The sequence below is a fragment of the Oncorhynchus mykiss genome, chromosome 3 (genome assembly GCF_057628025.1).
Source record: "Oncorhynchus mykiss isolate SJ-2025 chromosome 3, ASM5762802v1, whole genome shotgun sequence".
Classification (NCBI taxonomy): Eukaryota; Metazoa; Chordata; class Actinopteri; order Salmoniformes; family Salmonidae; genus Oncorhynchus; species Oncorhynchus mykiss.
In genome coordinates, this window is record NC_143024.1 from 65,904,384 (window position 1) to 65,928,317 (window position 23,934).

Sequence of the window (23,934 nt, forward strand, 5' to 3'; positions counted from 1 at the left end):
GAATGTGCATTCCATGTTGAATGTGCGTTCCATTGACCCCTTTACTGCATCTATGTATTGGCCATTGAGGGGCTTTGAAGCCACCGGTCGGCCATATTGGCACTCCCCAGTAGCAGCAGTCCTCCATAGGAATGAATGGAATTCTACAATATTTCAGTTTAATGTTTTTTCTTGTAGTGGGGACAGTAACGTTAGTAATCTTAACAATATATTCTTTAAAGGTGCACTATGAAGAAATTGCTCTGCCATTTCCTAGTTGCTAAAATGTTGACCTTTTACTGCAGTGGGATAGATCAGGTTCACACAGAGTGTTTCTTGTTAGTCTTAAACAAATCTACTTTGAAACAAAATTATACACCTCACACATGGTTATGGGTTTAGAAAAAATAAGACACCTGTTCGGGCGGTGTTTGGCGGTCAGCATCACCGGTCATCTAGCCATCGTCGATCCAAATGTAATTTTCCATTTGTTTTGTCTTGTTTTCCAACACACCTGGTTTCCATTTCCCTCATTAAGTGTTGTGTATTTAACCCTCTGTTCCCCCCATGCCCTTGTGTGCAATTGTTTGTTTGTAAGTGCTTGTGCACTATGTTACTGGTGCTCGTCGGGTTTTGTACCTATGTAGGTCCTTTTTATTTGCCATTGGTTTTGAAATTAAACTGCTCCGGCTATTACCTATTTCTGCTCTCCTGCATCTGACTTCACTGCCACCAGTTCCGCAACCCTACTCATTAAAGGGTTTTCTTTATTTTTACTATTTTCTACATTGTACAGTAATAGTGAAGACATCAAAACTATGAAATAACACATATGGAATCATGTAGTAACCAAAAAAGTGTTAAACAAATCAAAATATATTTTATATTTGAGACTCTTCAAATAGCCACCCTTTGCCTTGATGACAGCTTTTCACACTCTTGGCATTCTCTCAACCATCTTCGTGAGGTAGTCACCTGGACTGCATTTAAGTTAACAGGTGTTACTAGTTAAAAGTTCATTTGTGGAATGTCTTTACTTCTTAATGCGTTTGAGCCAATCAGTTGTGTTGTGACAAGGTGGTGGGGTATACAGTGAGGGAAAAAGTATTTGATCACCTGCTGATTTTGTACGTTTGCCCACTGACAAAGAAATGATCAGTCTATAATTTTAATGGTAGGTTTATTTGAACAGTGAGAGACAGAATAACAACAAACAAATCCAGAAAAACGCATGTCAAAAATGTTATAAATTGATTTGTATTTTAATGAGGCAAATAAGTATGTGATGTGCCTTTTTTTCTCCACACATAGTGTTGTGTGTTCCTTCCAAACAACACAACTTTAGTTTCATAGTTTCATCAGAATATTTTGCCAGTAGCGCTGTGGAACATCCAGGTGCTCTTTTGCAAACTTCAGACATGCAGCAATGTTTTTTTGGACAGCAGTGGCTTCTTCCATGGTGTCCTCCCATGAACATCTTTCTTGTTTAGTGTTTTAGGTATTGTAGACTTGTCAACAGAAATGTTAGCATCTTCCAGAGATTTTTGTAGGTCTTTAGCTGACACTCTAGGATTCGTCTTAACTGGCAAGTGTCTTCACTGACATTTTCAACCTCTCCCTGACCGAGTCTGTAATACCAACATGTTTCAAGCAGACCACCATAGTCCCTGTGCCCAAAAACACGAAGGTAACCTGCCTAAATGACTACCAACCCGTAGCACTCACATCTATGAAGTGCTTTGAAAGGCTGGTCATGGCTCACATCAACACTATTATCCCATACCGCCCCAACTTATCCACAGATGATGCAATATCTATTGCACTCCGCACTGCCCTTTCCCACCTGGACAAAATGAACACCTGTGTGAGAATGCTATTCATTGACTACAGCTCAGCATTTAACATCATAGCGCCCTCAAAGCTCATCACTAAGCTAAGGCCCCTGGGACTAAACACCTCCCTCTGCAACTGGATCCTGGACTTCCTGACAGGCCGCCCCCAGGTGGTAAGGGTAGGAAACAATACATCCGCCACGCTGATCCTCAACACGGGGGCCCCTCAGGGGTACGTGCCCAGTCCCCTACTATACTCCCTGTTCACTCATGACTGCACGTTTTCTGATGACACAATAGTGGTAGGCCTGATCACTGACAACGACGAGACAGCCTATTGTATAGGGAGGAGGTCAGATACCTGACGGTGTGGTGCAAGGACAACACCCTCTCCCTCCATGTGATCAAGATAAAGGAGATGATTGTGGACTACAGGACAGGGCTGTAGTGGAGCAGGTTGAGAGCTTTACGTTCCTTGGCGTCCCCATAACCAACAAACTAACATGGTCCAAGCACACCAAGACAGTCCTGAAGAGGGCATGACAAAACCTATTCCCCCTCAGGAGACTGGAAAGATTTGGCATGGGTCCTCAGATGCATCCTGACGGGTTGCATGACTGCCTGGTATGGAAACTGCCTGGCCTCTGACCGCAAGGCACGGCAGAAGGTAGTGCGTACGGTCCAGTACATCACCGGGGCCAAGCTTCCTGCCATCCAGGACTCCTACACCAGGCGGTGTCAGCCCGAAAAATTGTCAAAGACTCCAGCCACCCTAGTCATAGACCGTTCTCTCTGCTACCGCACGGCAAGCGATACCGGAGCACCAAGTCTAGGTCCAAGAGGCTTCTAAACAGCTTCTACCCCCAAGCCAGAAGACTCCTGAACATCTAATCAAATGGCTACCCAGACTTTTTGCAGTGTCCCAATCCCCTCTTCTATGCTGCTGCTAATCTCTGTTATTATCTATGCATAGTCACTTGAATAACTCTACCTACATGTACATATTACCTCAATTACCGACTAACCGGTGCCCCTGCACATTGACTCTGTACCGGTACCCCCTGTATATAGCCTCACTATTGTTATTTTACTGCTGCTCTTTAATTATGTAACTTTTTTAGTTATTTTCTTAACTTAAAACTGCATTGTTGGTTTATGGCTTGTAAGTAAGCATTTCACTGTAAGGTCTGTTGTATTCGGCGCATATGACAATTTAATTTAATTTAATTTGATTTAATTTGATTTGAGTTTGGCATTCGGCTATTCACGTGCAACATGATTGCACAATTCCAAGCCTGATGGAGTTAGCGGAAGACAGACGAGCAGTATCCACCGTCGAGATACGGAGCTGGCTAGCTTTAGAAGACGCTGAGTAGATCTAGCTTGCATCGTAGTATACCCCTCCCAAACGATTTACCAGTGACAGCGTGGTTCAAGCAGAGTTGAATTGAACCACACTCAAGTCCACCATGACAACCCTTAAAATAACATGCTTGTTTGTGTGTGTGTGGGTGTGTTTATTAGGGCTGTGAAGGTCATGCAATTTTGGATGATGGTTTTTTGTCAGCCAAATGACTGCGGTCCCCATAATAACCTTTTTTTTAAATACTGGTAACCAAAGACTTGTTTGCTGCAACACTGTGCTTGTTTCAGCCAAGAGCAACAAAGTTTAGTCAAGTTGTAGAGCCCATGTTACAGCAGAAACAGACTCAACTGCACGAATGCCCGGCCGTCCCGTCTACAGTCAGCTGTTCGTTCCACGCAACAACAAAAAAGGGTCATGACAGTCTTAAGCTGTTGGTTACATGGTTATTAAACAGTAATTGTGCCAGCCCTAGTGTGTGTGTGTGTGTGTGTGTGTGTGTGTGTGTGTGTGTGTGTGTGTGTGTGTGTGTGTGTGTGTGTGTGTGTGTGTGTGTGTGTGTGTGTGTGTGTGCATAAGTACATATAGTTTTGTATAGTTTTGTGTGTGGTTGAGAATAAAAAGATTGTTGTTAATTGTAAATGTCACGTGCTCCCTCTCCGGCCTCTATGCGCTGTTCGTGTTTACTTGTTTTGTATTATGTTGTGTTTATTTATTAAAACACTCACTCCCTGCACTTTCCTCACCTAAGGGAAACATCAGGGAATGTTTATTTTTTTTGTGTCAGTGGGAATGACGTTGGGTCCGGGAGCCGCTACAGGTTCTTATGCCTCAGCCAGATCGCCAGGCTCTCCTGCCTCTGCCGGCTCGCCAGGCTCTCATGCCTCAGCCGGATCGCCAGGCTCCCCTGCCTCAGCTGGTCTGTCAGGTTCCCGCGGCCCAGCCAGCGACAGGTTCCCGCGCATCAGCAGGGGTGACCGTTCCGCTCCTGATCCCTGGGATCGTCATTTTGGTCGGCGTCCTACAACTGGAGCCACGTGTAGGGCAGGGAGTACTGTCACGTGTGCTCCCTCTCTGGCCTCTAGGTCACCAGGCTGCTCGTTATGGAGCACACCTGTCACCATCATTACGTGCACCTGCGCGTCATTAGACTCAACTGGACTCCATCACCTCCCTGATTACCTTCCCTGATTATGTCACTCCCTTTGGTGCCTTCCCCCTGCGTCATTGTTTCTGTTCCAGTGTCATGTCTGTGCGTCATTCGTTTTTCCTTGTTTTGTATTACGTTGTGTTCATTTATTACAACACTCACTCCCTGAACTTGCTTCCCAACTTTCAGCGCACATTGTAACAATAAACTACATTCATCTGACTGAATAAATGCTATAGGTCAAACGTAAACCAAAATAGACATAACCATTTTGCGAGTTTCGGCATCCCCACTCGGATATTTTAAGTACCTGTATTCTAACATAACTTTATGTTTTTTTGGATGAAAAACATTCCCGTTTTAAACAAGATATTTTGTCACGGAAAGATGCTTGACTATGCATATAATTGACTTTGGAAAGAAAACACTCTGACGTTTCCAAAACTGCAAAGATATTATCTGTGAGTGCCACAGAACTGATGCTACAGGCGAAACCAAGATGAAACTTCAAACAGGAAGTGAGCAAAATTTTCGAGGCGCTGTTTTCCATTGTCTCCTTATATGGCTGTGAATGCGCAAGGAATGAGCCTACACTTTCTGTCGTTTCCCCAAGGTGTTTGCAGCATTGTGACGTATTTGTAGGCATATCATTGGAAGATTGACCATAAGAGACCACATTTACCAGGTGTCCGCCTGGTGTCCTGTGTCGAAATTGGTGCGTAATCTCCAGCTGCAAGTATTCTTCCATGTGATTCAGAGGAGAAACCAGACTTCCACGAACGATATATCATCAAAGAGATATGTGAAAAACACCTTGAGGATTGATTCTAAACAACGTTTGCCATGTTTCAGTCGATATTATGGAGTTAATTTGGAAAAAAGTTTGGCGTTTTGATGACTGAATTTTCTGGTTTTTTTGGTAGCCAAATGTGATGAACAAAACGGAGCGATTTCTCCTACACAAAGAATCTTTTTGGAAAAACTGAACATTTGCTATCTGACTGAGAGTCTCCTCATTGAAAACATCTGAAGTTCTTCAAAGGTAAATGATTTTATTTGAATGCTTTTCTTGTTTTTGTGAAAATGTTGCCCGCTGAATGCTACGCTAAATGCTACGCTAGCTGTCAATACTCTTACACAAATGCTTGTTTTGCTATGGTTGAAAAGCATATTTTGAAAATCTGAGATGACAGTGTTGTTAACAAAAGGCTAAGCTTGAGAGCTAGCATATTTATTTCATTTCATTTGCGATTTTCATGAATAGTTAACGTTGCGTTATGGTAATAGGCTTGAGGCTGTATTTACGATCCCGGATCCGGGATGGCTAGTATCAAGAGTTAAGAGGCTTATCGGACTTATGAGCTGTTTATAGCGTCCACATTCCAAGCTTTAACTTATAAAATCTATCGTAGCCAGAGATGTAAAGTTAAAACCTATGCATAATGATATGTGTATAGTGTAAATCACATTTACCAACAGACCAATGCAATTTTTAACATATAATCAATCAAAGAGTTTACTCTTTAAATGAGGCATGCATTTACTCCAATCAACTAATACGTTGTATTAGTCACAAATTAATTGACACTTCCAGTGTACATGAGCATTCATTATAGTATTAGACAGAGTAAATAACTCTACTAATAAGATGTACGTGGTTCCAAGTTTTTTTTTATAATCTCCAAGTGAAAAAGTTTAATGTGTGTCTGTCTGCACACACATGGAGCTTGCCAACAACTTCACAATTAGACTTAGACCTTTTATCCATGGAAAAAACGGAAACTCACCCCCAACATAAATTAACATTACTTTGCACATTTCTGGGGGAAGACAAAAGGCAGGACATCACACCCAGATTAAAATCGAATCAACAAAATTCAATTTGAATGTTACGGACAACAGAAATGTGCCTGAAAACCGAAAAACCAAACATACAATTTCAGCCCTGTCTCTCTGAAAATGCATCAACCGGAAAACATACAATGTAATAAGACATGTAAAAATGTACAGCTCTTTATGAACTCTTGAAACAATCCAAACACAACAGTTTCATTCACACAGTAACATTAATTTTGTTGATTCAAGTTTTCATCAGTCTTCACACTTCAGACGGTGGCCGTACTCCCAAGGTCTGTGGGAACGTTCTTCTCTGGAAAATGCCACTGTGGAGGTGTGCTTCCCTCCTGTGATGGCAAACATAATATGGCCAGCCATTGGGACAATGCCATAAATTGTGATTGAATCATCACTCTGTGCTCCCACGCCAGCCTGTCGCCGACGCATCTGAATCACAGACTCCAAGGTCATCATCTCTCCCACTATGTGTGTGTTTTCCACCTGCCGATGACAAGTACTCATAACATAGATTCCCACTGAGTCCCCAGTACTATAGGATCAGGTCCTACTAGTTTCTCTATTGGAGTAAAGGTTGGACTCCATTTTAAGGGAAAAAGACATTCTGAGTAGTATACTATAACTGAGACAGGATGATTGTGGTTTTAATACTCTTCTCTACCACTCGGTTTCAGGTGTGCTGCTCAGATAGGTGTGTTGTGGCAATTATGGTTATAGTGGTGTTGGTTATTTAGCTTGAGGCAAACTTCTCTTTTCCGCCTGTCTCACGTTGCTGATTGGATATGAGACTATGAAGTTGGTTGGACGTGGTGTAGATCTTAAGAACTAATATTCCTTTCTATTTCTTTCAACATAATATTAAATAATTATCTTGGTCTTCATTTTATCCTTGGAACCACAATACCCACAGGACAAGGGGAGATGTTGAGAACCTTTCCCTGGCCCCTTAGGGCGCCCGGCCACTGAAATTGTGGCCAATATCAAATCCTTACTTTTATGATCCTAGAAACCACAATACTTTATGACCCCCAAGGACCCTCCATAGGACACTTCAATGTTGTTCTTAATCGGTGAGCATCACAGAAACTCAAGGCATGCCTCTGTCTCTGCAGGGAGACAACTCTACCAACACATACAGCAAAGCTAGCTGAGCATAAGCAAGTCTACTGGCATGAAGACGCCGGATTCACTCCTAACTTAAACTTATTCCCTACTTTGTAACTGCACTCCTCTATTCACACTGAATATCATTTGTTGGAGCATTTTTCTTCACACTCTTTTTAGTAGGTATTTAATAAAATGCTCAGATAGTGAATCCTGCCCCAGGAAGAATTGATTGTTAATCTCACAACTCTACTATTAGAGTAGTTTCTTCTCACCAATGCTGTGTAAGAAGCACATTCAGAAAACAATCATCAGAAGCAGCATCGATACAAATCCGCTTACAACCTCCTCTGACTATTGCTCTGTTTGTTTTTATACATCAGAACGAGGATGGGGCATGAATAAAGCACATCAAACGAGGATGGGGCATGAATAAAGCACAATTTACCATAAGAGGTCTCTTATGGTAAATTGTGCTTTATTCATGCCCATCCTCGTTTGATGTGTTCCTCCTGGTAGGGAGCAGGAGGCATGAAAGACACCTTTGAAATGTAGATACTGAATAAATACTTTTTTCAGAAGGAAAGGCAGTGCTTGACTTGGGGCGGAGCTGTCCAGAGCCCCTACCAGTGCCTCCCATTTTTTCAGGAAATGCATACCGGCACCTCTGTAAAGCAAAGTAGCCTATCACCAGCCTGGAATCACACACAGTCAAAAAAAGTTGGTCAAAGCAGAATGAAGGAGGGATCTGCAGTGAATAACAATGGAGTGTAGGCAATCATATCCTGATTCTGCTTTGTTTAAGTTTATTTGCACTAGTCTGTGAATCTGGTGTATGCTGGCCAGGAGGCCAGCATCACGGAGTCGCTTCTTCACTGTTGACATTGAGACTGGTGTTTTGCGGGTACAATTTAATGAAGCTGCCAGTCAAGGACTTGTGAGGCATCTGTTTCTCAAACTAGACTTGTCCTCTTGCTCAGTTGTGCACCGGGGCCTCCCACTCCGCTTTCTATTCTGGTTAGAGCCAGATTGCGCTGTTCTGTGAAGGGAGTAGTACACAGCGTTGTACGAGATCTTCAGTTTCTTGGCAATTTCTCACATGGACTAGCCTTCATTTTTCAGAACAAGAATAGACTAATGAGTTTCAGAAGAAAGTTATTTGTTTCTGGCCTTTTTGAGCCTGTAATCGAACCCACAAATGCCGATGCTCCAGATACTCAACTAGTCTAAAGAAAGTCAGTTTTATTGCGTCTTTCGTCAGAATAACAGTTTTCAGCTGTGCTAACATAATTGCAAAGGGGTTTTCTAATGATCAATTAGCCTTTTAAAATTATAAACTTGGATTAGCTAACACAACGTGCCATCCACAGGAGTGATTGCTGATAATGGGGCTCTGTACGCCTATGTAGATATTCCATAAAACATCAGCCGTTTCCAGCTACAATAGTCATTTACAACATTCACAATGTCTACACTGTATTTCTGATCAAATTTATGTTATTTTAATGGACAACAAAATGTGCTTTTCTCTCAAAAACAAGGACATTTCAAAGTGACCCCAAACTTTTTAAGGTATAACTTTAAGGTATTTAAGGTATTTATAAGGTATACACATATATATATATATATATAACATAACATTTAGAGAATAAAGCACTTAACCTGTTGTGTTAAATTGTGTTAAGGACAAAGGATTGGTTGATTTCCAGTTTAAGTATACGTTTTTTCAAGACGATTGACCAGAAAAGTATCATCCAACTCATCGGGTATCACACTGCACCCTCATATGCCATGTCTTCAAATATGCAGTCAGATGAATTAAAAGTACATTTACATTGTAATACTTCTGACAGCCAACTTTCTAGCTCCACCCATAACTTGTTGACTTTTCCAAGAAGGCATGGATTATTGAGTCATTGTTAGTTTTACACTTAAGACATGACTTTGTGCCATTGTGCTTTATAATTTCTTAATTAATTTTTACTGGATTAGGTGTACATTTTCGTTAGTTACGTTCCAACATTCCCTCCATCTTGTGCCAATATCCGTTCCTTCTAAGTCTTGTTTCCAATAGTTTATATTTTTCGAAGAGATTGTGAGTTGGATAGGCTCTCGATTGAAAATATTTCAAATCGACATTTTGTGATATTGTAATGCTCGTTGTTGAGAGAGAGGAGGACCAAGGTGCAGCGTGGTAAGTATTCATATTCTCTTTTAATGAAAACGAATACTCGAACAAAAACAACAGAGAACGAAACGAAAACAGTCCTGAACGGTGAAATACAAACACAGAACAGAAAAAAATCACCCAACAAACACAATAGAAAACAGGCTCCCTAAATATGGTTCTCAATCAGGGACAACGATTGACAGCTGCCTCTGATTGAGAACCATACCAGGCCAAACACAGAAATAGCAAATCATAGAAAAACTAACATAGACAACACACCCAACTCACACCCTGACCATACTAAAACAAAGACATAACAAAAGAACTAAGGTCAGAACGTGACAGATATAAAACTTTTAAGTTGCATGTATTTGAAAATAACTGCATTGGTGAATCCAAAATGTATTTTTAATGCTGTCATGGAAATAAATGTATTTCCTATGGCCAAGTCATTTATGGTATCAATGACTTTAGTTTTCCAAGTGGACCAATTTATCCATGAATTCTGAAAAGCTATCCAAGGATTGTTCCATTGGGTTTTCTTTTTAAGGAGTGATATTGGTTCTTGTAGAATACGTTTAAATCTCATAAAATGTATTTTTTTAAATTCTCATCAATCTATACACAATGCCCCATAATGATAAAGAAAAAACAGGTTTTAGAAATGTTGGCACATTTATAAAACAAACAATGATTGAAATATCATATTTACGTAAGTAATCAAACCATTTACTCAGTACTTTGTTGAAGCACCTTTAGAAACAATTACAGCCTCGAGTCTTCTTGGGTATGACACTACAAGCTTGGCACATGTATTTGGGGAGTTTCTCCCATTCTTCTGTGCAGATCCTCTCAAACTCTGTCAGGTTGGATGGGGAGCGTCTCTGCACAGCTATTTTCAGGTCTCTCCAGAGATGTTCGATTGGGTTAAAGTCTGGGCTCTGGCTGGCCCACTCAAGGACATTCAGAGACTTGTCCCAAAGCCACTCCTGCATTGTCTTGATTGTGTGCTTAGGGTCGTTGTCCAGTTGGAAGGTGAACCTTCGCCCCAGTCTGAGGTCCTGAACTCTCTGGAACAGGTTATCATCAAGGATCTCTGTACTTTGCTTCGTTTGTCTTTCCCTCAATGTAAATATTCTTAAAGTGGCATTATCCTGACTGGTCTCCCAGTCCCTGCTGCTGAAAAAAATCCCCACACCATGATGCTGCCACCACCATGCCTCACCGTAGGGATGGTACTAGGCATTCAGGCCAATGAGTTCAATGTTGGTTTCATCAGACCAGAGAATCTTGTTTATCATGGTCTGAGTGTCTTTAGGTGCCTTTTGGCAAACTCCAAGCAGGCTGTCATGTGCCTTTAATTGAGAAGCGGCTTCAGTCTAGCCACTCTCCCATAAAGGCCTGATTGGTGGAGTGCTGCAGAGATGGTTGTCCTTCTGGAAGGTTCTCCCATCTCCTCAGAGGAACTCTGGAGTGCTGTCAGAGTGACCATCAGGTTCTTGGTCACGTCCACAACCAAAGCCCTTCTCCCTCGATTGCTCAGTTTGGCCGGAGAGCCAGCTCTAGGTGGTGGTTCCAAACTTGTTCCATTTAAGAATGATGGATGCCACTGTGTTCTTTGGGACCTTCAATGCTGCAGAAATGTTTTGGTACCCTTCCCCAGATTGATGCCTCGACACAATTCTGTCCCAGAGCTCTACTGACAATTCCTTCAACCTTGTGGCTTGGTTTTTGCTCTGACATGCGCTGTCAACTGTGGGACCTTAAATAGACAGATGTGTGCCTTTCCAAATCATGTCCAATCAATTTAATTTACCACAGGTGGACTCCAGTCAAGTTGTAGAAACATCTCAAGGATGAACAATCAAAACAGGATGCACCTGAGCTCAATTTTGAGTTTCATAGCAAAGGGTCTGAATAATTATGTAAATAAGGTATTTCTGTTTTTAATTTCTTAGAAATGAGCAAACATTTCTAAAAGCCTGTTTTTGCTTTGTGGGGTATTGTGCGTAGATTGATGAGGGAAAAAAATAGTTTCATCAATTTTAGAATAAGGCTGTAACATAACAAAATGTGGAAAAAGTCAAGGGGTCTGAATAACTTTTCGAATGCACCGTACACTAGGTGTACAAAACAATAAGAAAACATTCCTAATATTGAGTTGCACCCTCTTCTGTCCCCAGAAAAGCTTTAATTCATCGGGGCATAAGCTACAAGGGGTCAAAAGCATTCCACAGGGATGCTGGCCCATGTTAACTCCAATGCTTCCCACAGTTGAGCAAGGCAGTTAACCCACTGTTCCCCGGGTGCCGATCACGTGGATGTCAAATAAGGCAGCCCCCCGCACCTCTCTAATTTAGAGGGGTTGGGTTAAATGCGGAAGACACATTTCAGCTGAATGCCAAGTATCCCCTTTTCCCTTTCCCAGCTGTGTCAAGTTGGCTGGATATCCTTTGGGTGGTGGGCCATTCTTGATACACACAAGAAACTGTTGAGCATGAAAAACACAGCAGCGTTGCAGTTCTTGACACACTCAAACTGGTGCGCCAGGCACCTACAACCATACCCCTTTAAAGACGTTTAAATATTTTGTCTTGCCCATTCCCCCTCTGAATAGCATACATACATAAACATGTCTCAATTGTATCAAGGCTTAACATTAACCTGTCTCCTCCCCTTCATCTACACGGATTAAGGTGGATTTAACAGGTGGTGACATCAGTAAGGGATCATAGCTTTCACGTAGATTCACCTGGTCAGTCTATGTCATGGAAAGAGCAGGTCATGTTCCTGTTACGCCCTGAACATAGAGAGCTTTTTATTCTCGGGGTGGGGGTGTGACTAGGGTGGGTCATCTAGGTAATTATATTTCTACGTTGGCCTGGTATGGTTCCCAATCAGAGGCAGCTGTTAATCGTTGTCTCTGATTGGGGATCATATTTAGGCAGCCAGTTCCCCTTTGTGGGATCTTGACTATGTGAGTACTATACTGTAGCAGCTTCTCGTTTCATTTTGTATTTATTGTTTTCTTTGAATTTCACTTCAAAATAAAGAGGATGGAACCATACCACCTACATCTTGGTCCACTCATTCAGACGAGCGTGACAGTTCCTAAGGTTTTGTACATTCAGTGTATATTTCAGTCATATTGAAATAAATATAATGTCCAGTCAATTGAGTTCTATTTTTGTATGCTACACTGTCACATTTTTTCCTCTATATTTCATGATGTGTTACAATGTGCACAATTGGAAATGATGCAGACAATTATATTCATGGAAGCCACAATCTATCTGCAATATTAAAGCTGATATAGCCCCTACAAAAAGGTGACATCTCTCTAGGAGCTGAACCATCGGCAGGATTGTGGAATGATTAGAACGTTAAATTAAGATATGACTGAAGAAAGCTTATCAGAGAGCAGCTCTGCCTTTCTTTCAATCCTATCAGTATCGGTATAGTACATGGTCCAGCGACGCACTTAACGAACGTTCTTTCTGCGTGGTGTTTTGGGAAACACATTTTATTTACATCTTTGTAGTAAAGATGCATCATTAAAACACTCGTAAGCCTAAAAACACCCGTAAGCCTAAATCCCATCGCTAACGAGAAACGTGGCCTATGGGTGTGCTCCGGAGGTTTGTGTATTTTGGAAGGAAATTATTATTTGGGATTTGAAAAAAACGCCAGGCCACTCTTGAATGTCTAAGACGAAACTCAGCAAAAAAAGAAACGTCCCTTTTTCAGGCCCCTGTCTTTCAAAGATAATTTGTAAAAATCCAAATAACTTCACAGATCTTCATTGTAAAGGGTTTAAACACTGTTTCCCGTGCTTGTTCAATAAACCACAATTAATGAACATGCACCTGTGGAACGGTCGTTAAGACACTTACAGCTTACAGACAGTAGGCAATTCAGGTCACAGTTAGGAAAACTTAGGACACTAAAGAGACCTTTCTACGGACTCTGAAAAAAACCAAAAGAAAGATGCCCAGGGTCCCTGCTGTTTATCGTCGATGGAATGAGCATTACAACGAGGCCTGTACTCTGGAGCGGGATCGATTTGGAGGTGGATGGAGGTGTAACAGTTTAGTTTCCGTCCCTCTCATCGCCCCAACCTGGGCTCGAACCAGGGACCCTCTGCACACATCAACAACTGACACCCACGAAGCATCGTTACCCATCGCTCCACAAAAGCCGCGGCCCTCGCAGAGCAAGGGGAACAACTACTTCAGGTCTCAGAGCGAGTGACGTCACCGACTGAAACACTATTAGAGCGCATCACCGCTAACTAGCTAGCCATTTCACATTGGTTAGAGAGGGTCCATCATGGTCTGGGACAGTGTGTCAGAGCATCATAGGACTGAGCTTGTTGTCATTGCAGGCAATCTCAATGCTATGCGTTACAGGGAAGACATCCTCCTCCCTCTTGTGGTACCCTTCCTACAGGCTCATCCTGACATGACCCTCCAGCATGACAATGCCACCAAGACAGGAATGTCAGTGTTCTGCCATGGCCAGCGAAGAGCCCGGATCTCAATCCCATTGAGCACATCTGGGACTTGTTGGATCGGAGGGTGAGGGTTTGGGCCTTCCTTGGTGGAAGAGTGGGGTAACATTTCACAGCAATAACTGGCAAATCTGGTGCAGTCCATGAGGAGGAGATGCACTGCAGTACTTAATGCAGCTGGTGGCCACACCAGATACTGACTGTTACTTTTGATTTTGACCCCCCTTTGTTCAGGGACACATTTTTCAATTTCTGTTAGTCACATGTCTGTGGACTTGATCAGTTTATGTCTCAGTTGTTGAATCTTGTTATGTTCATACAAATATTTCCTGAGTTTAGATATACAGTATGTAGAAGTTATAATGGACCTGTATATATATTTTCTATTGTTTTTGACAAACATATTGGTCTGAAAAAAATCTGTGGCCCTCGAAAATCCTGTTGTTGACAAACCCAACACGTGCAGATAGCTGGCAAGCAGGCAGGCACAAACACTTACCCTGACTTACACACAGACACACACACAAAAACAAACAAACAAATCACAGTCAATCAGTGTGATTTTGTCTCTTTGGTTAAACCACACAATTGCAATCCATGTCAATCCAGCGAACCATGTAATTACATTTATATGAAGGAAATATGAGGTTATTGGAGTAAAGAAGTTATGATGGAACTGTTATGTTCAGCAGAGCGGCATGTTTTCTTGTTTGAAGTTTTTAAAAATGCAAATGTGATTGCTTATGTAAAATTCCAAGATTAAATTTGTCCCCCGAAAATCTTCTCTCTCTCAATAGTTTTTACACTCGCATTATATATACTTGCTGTTCTAATGCAAAAAATGACTTAGACCTTTATGCTCCAATCGTATAACTATTTAGGCCCAGCATTGTCCTTATTCACACGTTTCAGCTCCAACGGGAAGAGAGACATATTTGTTGAGTATGAGTCACAACTTCCTGCTTTCTAGCTAGCTGGCTCTAAAATACCTTCACTGGAAGAGAAATCCTACGCACTCAATTATCCTGCTTTCAAATATTATGCTCAGAGTGCCATGTATGAGTTGAGTAACTCATTGTTTGTCTAACTAGCCTGTTCCTGAGCTATTAGAGCTGCTATTAGTGAGCTAAGAACATAATAATGCAACAAGTAATTAAGTAATTGCATTATGTTTAGTAAGTGTTTAGAACATTTGTAGAAAGCTGATGTTCTTTTCCTCATGTACAATTTCAGGTGTTCCAGCTCTGTTCGTGGCAACATGGGCAGTTGTCCGGGCAACACTAGCAGATGGAAGGTGAGTGAGACACTAGTCCAAATTCAGTATTTAGGTAATTCATGTAGATACAGTATCTAATAGCTATCTTCAATGATCTTCTCACCAGATGGAATCCTCCAGCTATGGCCCTTGAAAGCACCTTGGCAGGCTTCCATTATACATACCCTGCCCTTCATATGCACTATATAAATATGAATTTATGTAGAGTGCCCTTACCAGCAGCAAGTGCACCATATCTCCTCCAAGGAATTGGGATGCAAAACATCATAATATTCAACATCACAATAGTGAATACATTTAAATTAACATCACCGTAGTGAATAGATTTACCTCTGTTTCATAGCTTTCTAGATAATTATATTGGTTTGAGCATTTTGTACTTACTTACTGTATATAGGCCTTTTTGTTCTTTGCGGAACATAGGCCATCGATGTATCGCCTCCATCCCTTTCATTATTTTGCTCTCCGCTCCAGGTGTTGCCATGTCACACCCTCAGCCTTCATTTGAGCATCTGTACCAGCATGATATGTTGGATGAATCTAGACAAACTATTTTATGCTTTGAGTCATCAAAGGTCAATTAGGGGTGCTTATATTTGTCCTGTTTCACACATGTACAAGTGCATATCCCATTCCCCCTGAGACACCCTCGGAGAGTGAGGTCAGGGCCATGTGCGAGACAACACATGTACGAGACAAATTCTGCTGGCTGGGCAACAGGTTTTATTCAGACCTGGTGCCAGGATAGAGTGACTAAGGGGGCAGTTGAAATCTGCGAGTGGGCACAATATTTTGGGGTTCTTACATTGGAATGATATTTAATTATCAAAACCGGAGGAAAACTCAAATCACACCCAACAGGCCATTCAATGCTGAGCCTGCCCTCTGAAGCCCCGCCTTCCTGGCTATAATTCATTACCTTAATTCTTCGCTCTTCAGCTCGCCTGAAGGAAGAATGTGTCAAGCAATTTAAACACTTTTTAAGTACTCGAAGACTAGATTCAGCTCCGACTTAGGTGTCTGTTAGTGGGGAGAGCGTACTCGTCCCCCTAGATGTTGCGAGTTTGGTCTTGGTATTGTTTTTTGTGTTTGTTAAAAGCTCACTACTTTCTGCTCTGCTTGTGTAGCCAGTGCTTGAGTAAGATGGCCAAGAGTAAGTTCAAAAATATTTCCTGGGATTCTCTTCATTTAGCCATCTGGTGCTACCAGGTTATGGTGAGTTCATGAATGTAGAGGGTATGGAGGAGAAGGGGTTGCAATATTTGAATGAGCCAGTTTCCCCAGCAAGGTTGTTTGGCTCGGCTATGGAGTACTTACTTGCCATTTCGAGGAGAAACATAAACAGGACGCAGCTCTTCCGTGACTTTTCCCATGAAAATCCTTTGCGGAGGCATCTCGGCAGTTCCCGAGGCATGAAGGAAAGGGTCCAGGCCAGAAGCGGGTTTCCCCGGGCCAGGGGGTGGCTTCAAGGTCAGTTTATGACCATCTTGGTGCTTCTGGGCAAAGGCAGATGTCTGGGTTGAAGGAGAGCATGGTGAAAGCAGATTCTTCCATGGTGCGGGGAGTGTAGCAGACCTTGCGACCCTAGCTGGAGGCCAGGGGAGGGGGCGTGTTCTCTGGGTCCTCCTGCCCAAGCATTAACTGTGGCAACAGTGCTCACAAGTGGCTCGGTCAATGATGACAAGTTACTAGTTGCCGAAGTCCCCAAACCCAGTGTGGGCCGGGGATCAGAACGGCAGTACCACGAAAGCAGATTATTCAGGGGTATCGAGAGTGCAGTATCATCTAGGTGTGGGAATAATAAACACAGTTCCTTCCCCACGTTCAGACACATGGTTGTCAAGAGTGGTGGAAATGAAAACAAGCATGACATAAAAAAACACATTTTCCAGCCTCCGTAGTGGCGCAGCGGTCTAAGACACTGCATCGCAGTGCTAGAGGCATCACTATGTACCCGGGTTCAATCCTGGGCTGTATTACAACTGGCCTTAACCGGGAGTCCCATAGGGTGGTGCACAATTGGTCCAGTGTCATCTGGATTAGGGGAGGGTTTGGCTGGAGGGGGAGCTTTACCTGGCTCATCGTGCTCTAGTGACTCCTTGTGGTGGGCTGGGTGCCTGCAGGCTGACTTTGGTTGTCAGTTGGTGTCAGGTGTTTCTGCCAGCACATGCAGCTGGCTTCTGGGTTTAGCGGGTGGGTGTTAAGAAGTGCGGTTTGGCTGGTCATGTTTCCAAGGATGCATGACTTGACCTTTGCCTCCTGAGCCCATTATGGAGTTGCAGCGATGAGACAAGATTGAAATTGGGGCGAAAAAGGGGGTAAAAACCCTTCAAAAGTTTTGGGTTACTAAGAAATGTCCTTGTTTTTGAAAGAAAAGCTATTTTTTTTGTCCATTATAATAACATCTGTCACGCCCTGACTTTAGTTATCTATGTTTTATGTATTATTTTGGTCAGGTTGGGGTGTGACAGGGGTGGGCATGTGTGTCTTTGTCCTGTCTAGGGTTTTTGTATATCTATGGGTTTTTTGTATGTCTAGGTAATGTAGGTCTATGGTGGCCTGAAGTTGTTCCCAATCAGAGGCAGTTGTTTATCGTTTTGGTTTTGTGGGTTATTGTCTATGTGTAGTTGCCTGTCAGCTTCACGTTCGTTTTGTTAGTTTGTTTAGTGTTCTTTCTTTATTAAAATAAGTATGTATTCATATCACGCTGCGCCTTGGTCTCATCAATACTACGAACATGACAACATCAAATTGATCAGAACTACAGTGTAGACATTGTTAATGTAGCTTATTTTTTAATGGAATATCTACATTGGTGTACAGAGGCCCATTATCAGCAACCATCACTCCTGTGTTCCAATGGCACATTGTGTTAGCTAATCCAAGTTTATCATTTTAAAAGGATAATTGATCATTAGAAAACCCTTTTGAAATTATGTTAGCACAGCTGAAAACTGTTGTCCTGATTAAGGAAGCAATAAAACTGGCCTTATTTAGACTAGTTGAGTATCTGGAGCATCAGCATTTATGGGTTCGATTGACCAGAAACAAAGGACTTTCTTCTGAAACTCATATCATCACGGGTGAGCTCACCATTGATAAAAATAATAGAGTAAAACACTTTCTAAAAATTTGAAAGTAATCTGACGATAGATAGTGTGTGCTTGCCACCATATTTGTTTTTTCATGTCAAACGAAGATAAGAGGAGACAAGATGAGTTTGGTCTGCAGTATTCATATTGCTGGGAGTGTGTCTTCTACCATCTTTAATGTCGATGCAGGGAGTCAGGAAGCAGGTGCCATTGGTGAATTTAATAATAACGAACATAGAACGATAGAAAACAAGTCAAAAAGAAAAAAGAAAAAATAACCAATACTACCTAATAACAAAAGAGTGTTATATAAAGGGTAAGTAATCATGGAGTAATGAAGTCCAGGTGTGACTGATGATGAGACGCAGGTGTGCTTATAGATTGGTTGCCAGGACCGGTGGTTAGTAGTCTGGCAACATTGAGCGCCGGAGAGGGGGAGCGGGAGTAGACTTGACAACATCATTCACTTCCCTTCTGGAAGTTTACTTGAAAGATCCCTTCACCTCATTTTGTTTAACATCTTTGTTCTGACAGATGTTTACGTGACACCCAGAATGCATCTCTGCTGACGTTGAGCGCCGGAGAGGGGGAGTAGACATGAGTACTACATCAACCCCCCCCCCCCCCCCCGGCGCGAGGACGACGACGGCCCCAAGGGCGAGGAGCAGGCCGGTCCGGATGGCAAAGGGGGAATTCTTGGATGATGTTGGGATCTAGAATGTCGTCCATTGGAACTCAGAACGCAGCGCCATCTAGGAGTGATCTGACGGCATAGGCGGGGCTCCCCTCAATGTCCAAGGGAGGCGGAGGGGTGTCGGGGGGTGTTGTGAGGAACGGGATCAGCCAGGGGACCAGGAACCACCGGCCTGAGTAGGGAAACATGAAAAGATGGTGAGATCCGGTAGTTAGCGGGGAACGGCCCTACAAACCTGGGACTCAGCTTCTTACAAGGCAGGTGGAGTGGGAGGTTCCTGGTGGAGAGCCCTTTCTGACGGCGGACGGGGCGCTCGAGTCTCGTGGGCATTGTTCCATACCTCTTCTGTGCACCTGAAGCATTCGTCCACTGCAGGAGCTTCGGTCTAGCTCGGAGTCCACCGAGCCAGGGCCGGCTAATAACCCAGAACACACTGGTAGGGAGTCTGCCTGGTGGAAGTGTGTTGCAATGAATTCAGCCCAAGGAAGGAAATAGGGCCCAATCCACCTGTCGGTCCTGGAAGTGACTCCTCAGGAACATCCCTAGCTCCTGGTTCATCCTCTTCACCTGCCTGTTAGATTGAGGCCGGTACCCGGAAGTGAGGCTGACCATGACCCCCAGCTTCTCCATGAAAGCCTTCCAAACATGTAATGTGAATTGGGGGCCACGATCGGAGACGATATACTCCGGGATACCATAGTGTCATAAGACCTACTGGAACAGTGCCACAGCGACCTGGAGAGTGGTAGGGAGACCAGAGAGAAGGATGAAACGGCATGATTTTGAGAATCTGTCCACAACCACCAAAATGGTGGTGAAGCCATCAGAGGAGGGGAGATCAATGACAAAATCAGTAGACAGATGAGACCAGGGACGCTGAGGCACGGGAAGGGGAAGGAGTTCTTGCTGGAGCGCACCGGTAAGATTTAGATTGAGTACATACTGAACATAAATTGACATAGTGTGCAACGTCCTGTGCCAAAGTGTGCCACCAGTATTTCGCAGAAAGGGAGTGAGTGGTGCGGGTGATACCTGGGTGTCCAGCAGCGAGGGATGTGTGTGCCCAGGTCAACAACCGATCTCTCACCCCTGTGAGGACATAGATGCGCTATAGAGGGCTGGTGGCAGGAGCAGGTTCCCTCTCCTGAGCCTGGCGGATGTCCACATCTATGTCCCAAAACACGGGACCAACAATACAGGAGGACCGATTGAAAGCGAAGGCACAATTATGAATAGAACTCTGAAGGATGGAACGAGGTTTAACATATTTTTGCCCTGCGCCATCAGGGGTTTGGTCTCACTGAAGAGTGGTACTGAATTGAGGAAATTAATGCGAGCCCTGGTATTATTGCCAGGAAGGCGGGGCTTCTGATGTAGGGCTTGGCATCCATTGGCCCGTTGGGCGAGTTTCATTTTCTTCAGGAGAATATGATTGGTCGTAGACATAGAAAGTCCCCTGTCCGCCTCCCCTCTGGACTTTATCACGTCCAATGTCCCTCTCATTGGTTGCTGGTTTAAAACAAGTTACTCAATAATGTCCACAATCGCCGACAAATGCATGCAATTTCTTGCCAGTTGCCCAAACCTTAACAAGTGTCGATACCTCAGTTCCCATAGCACTTTGAACTTGTTTTTCTTTCAATAGTGCAGTGCATTACAAATGCTCCTGGCTTTATGCGTGCCTAGCGAATCCTTTGGTACTATGAATCGCATCCGCTTCCGGTTAGAATTTCCAGCTTGGGTGAAGGCCTTGTCTGTATTAGCATTGGACCCAATACAGAACTTTCGACATGGGAAACAAAGTGCTGCATCTGCAAAATGCGAGTATTCCAGCCACTCTCTTCCTATGAATCGGTTGCTAATAAATGTTTTTGGACAGAAAACATGCAGCTAGGGTAGGATGCTCTTCTGTTCCAAGATCGTCAGGAACGGTTGGAGGTGGAGGGGGCTGTGGAGCAATTATCCTGGCAGCGCCAGGATAATGGGGGGTGGTACGCAGAGCTAGCTGGAGCTCAACAGCTTCATCGCTGCTGGGCTTGGCAGAGGCTTTGGTGGTTTGATGCTGCTACTGCTGTTCATTGCTCTCAAATCAAATCAAATCACATTTTATTGGTCACATACACATATTTAGCAGATGTTATTGTGGGTGTAGCGAAGTGCTTGTGTTCCTAGCTCCAACAGTGCAGTAGTATCTAACAATTCACAACAATACACACAAATCTAAAAGTAAAAGAATGGAATTAAGAAATATATAAATATTAAGACGAGCAATGTCGGAGTGGAATGAGTAAAGCAGCATGTAAACATTATTGAAGTAACTAGTGACCAGTGATTTCATGTCTATGTATATAGGGCAGCAGCCTCTAAGGTGCAGGGTTGAGTAACCGGATGGTTGCCGGCTAGTGATGGTTATTTAACAGTCTGATTGAGATAGATGCTGTTTTTCAGTCTCTCGGTCCCAGCTTTGACCACCTTGCCTTCTGGATGGTGAACAGGCCGTGGCTCGGGTGGTTGATGTCGTTGATGATCTTTTTGGGCTTCATGTGACATCGGGTGCTGTAGGTGCTTAGAGCTAATGCTTTTTAAAGCAAGATAATTATATCACATTATTCACATAGCCTACCAGCGTTTTTCTCACTTTTTATGAAAACAAAAAAGGAGTCATACATAACCACCCAGTGACTTTCCATAGCACCCCTACACACACGCACACACACTCCACATTCTGTCCATGGTGCTGATACAGTGCAGTGGAGATACAGATTTCACGCCAGGGCGGCAAGTAGCCTAGTGGTTAGAGCATTGGGCCAGTAACTGAAACGTCGTCGGTTTAAATCCCCGAGCCAACAAGGTGTGTGTGCTCTGTCGATGTGCCCTTGAGCAAGGCAGTTAACCCTAATTGATCCTGTAAGTCGCTCTAGATAAGGGCCTCTGCTAAATGACATATAGGAACATAAAACTAGTCGGAAAAGTTTCAACTGAGGGGTCTAAGCCCCCTTTTAAGGGTCACACAGTTTACCTGTAGCCAAATAGCTAAACAAAATAGCTGGTTTGTGCCCTACAGTGAGTGTCAAGGCAGTTATCATCACACAAGCTTACATAAATATCCCAAAAGGAATATGAATCCTATTCTGCTTGTCTATTAGTCATGGAAATTAATTTTTCCCTGCTGTTACTTAGCACCTTCCTTAATTAAGGACCGAAGCGGGGAATTGGCCTCCTGCTGCAAATGTTAGCTGAGGAAATCTGAAAGTGCTTGCTTTATATTTATTTAAACCTAAATGACACCCTGGGCTATATTATTTCTCTCTCTCTCTCTCTCTCTCTCTCTCTCTCTCTCTCTCTCTCTCTCTCTCAATGTTTTTTCATCAATTATTCTCTCAGTAAGCAACCTTAAGAGAGTAAGCATTTGTAGAAAGGGCAATCATTTAGAAAAAGAGCCAGCTTTTGAACAAGGCTGTGTAAATGGATAAGTTCTTGGTATGTTTATAGATGATGTACTTAATACACAACCTTTTTAGATCATCATAGTTAACAATACATTAAAGATAGAATCCTTAATGGTGAAACAGCCACATCTGTTTGCGATATTACAACAAACAACAAACGCTGTTTTCCCCCTCGAACATCATTGTTTGTGTTGGGGCGGCCAGTGGCGCTGTTTCCCCCTGCTGCGGATTCCATCTTTAAGGATTTTTCTGTCATGGATTACTTGCAGCCAGCTTCACTGTCAGTTTTAAATGAGACCGCCTAGTTCTAAATCAAGTGTCAACTGTCCATTTGAGACACACTGCTGCTCAGTGCAGAAAAAACACAACTGCAAGGTTGAATACCTCAAATCGCCTACAATTTCCAATTATGGCTAGCTATCATACCTAAATGTGGCACATTTTTGGAGTGAAAATAAGACTTTTGCAGACTTTTTCAAACAGCTTCCTATCTAATGTGTGTTCAAAAACCTTCCAACTCATGTTAGCGGAATGTCTACCCAGAATCTCCCTTGGTTCTCAGCATGACTCCACTTTGGATGGGTGTTTTATTTTCAGAGCTTGTCGTTCTGCGATTCATGAAGTAAACACCCCTAACTGGATTAAGTGTGCTCAAATAGCGGGTAAACAAACATTTGACAGAATAAGCTAAACACGTTCTCACATTGAATGGGTAGGCAGGCATAGCCTTTGCCATTGGCCCTGATGGAACTCAATGGAGCTCTCTTTAACTGCCCTGTCTGTCACTGTAATGAATATGGAGGAGTCTCTTAATGGAGTTCATTATCCTATCCCAGGAATGTTAAGTGCAGTTCTCCTCTTTCTCCAGCTCACTGCATCTCTCTCTCTCTTCACCTCTTTCACTCTCTCCATCCCTCCACTTCTCTTTCCAATTCTTTGTTTTGATCCCCCCATATTTATTCCTTCACTCCCTCTAACTTTATCCTCATGGTTTGTCTTTTTTTAACCATCTATTTTACTCTCCTATTTTCTAGGTGCTGGGAGTTAAGTGCTGGGAACATTAAGTGGATATACCAGGTTCCCATTCTGACAGCCATCGGAGTAAGTCAGAGAAATGCTTTGCTTTTTGCCTGCAATCTCAGTCTCAGGGTTGGTGCAGCTTAAGGATGACACGCTTCCTCAGGAAAATAGATCAACTATCCCCCCTAACTTTTCTCTCTGTTTCATAATACACAGCTGAACACCCCTGTGGCAGCGACACGGACTGATATGAGAGCAGGAAAGGCAAACTCAGTTCACATGATAATTGCTCTTTCTCTCTCTCTCTCGTGCGTGTGTGCAGGTGTGCGTCTGTTTACGTGTGGGTATGTGTGGGCGTACGTTTGTGCATGTATACATGTGTGCATGTGCCTATCTGACGATCCCACCAATTATTCAGCAGATAACACCCACAATGAAGTA

The 23,934-nt window shown here is 43.1% G+C and overlaps 1 protein-coding gene across 1 annotated transcript in view; it reads left to right on the top strand.

The window, feature by feature from the left end:
- Nucleotides 1-23,934, top strand: part of LOC110520205 (parathyroid hormone 2 receptor-like) — a 109,021-nt gene that overhangs the window by 67,110 nt on the left and 17,977 nt on the right. The window contains exons 8-9 of the mRNA XM_090229932.1: nucleotides 15,196-15,256; nucleotides 23,508-23,574. Of these exons, the coding sequence (XP_090086058.1) occupies nucleotides 15,196-15,256; nucleotides 23,508-23,574 (128 nt within the window). The remainder of the gene's footprint in view (nucleotides 1-15,195; nucleotides 15,257-23,507; nucleotides 23,575-23,934) is intronic.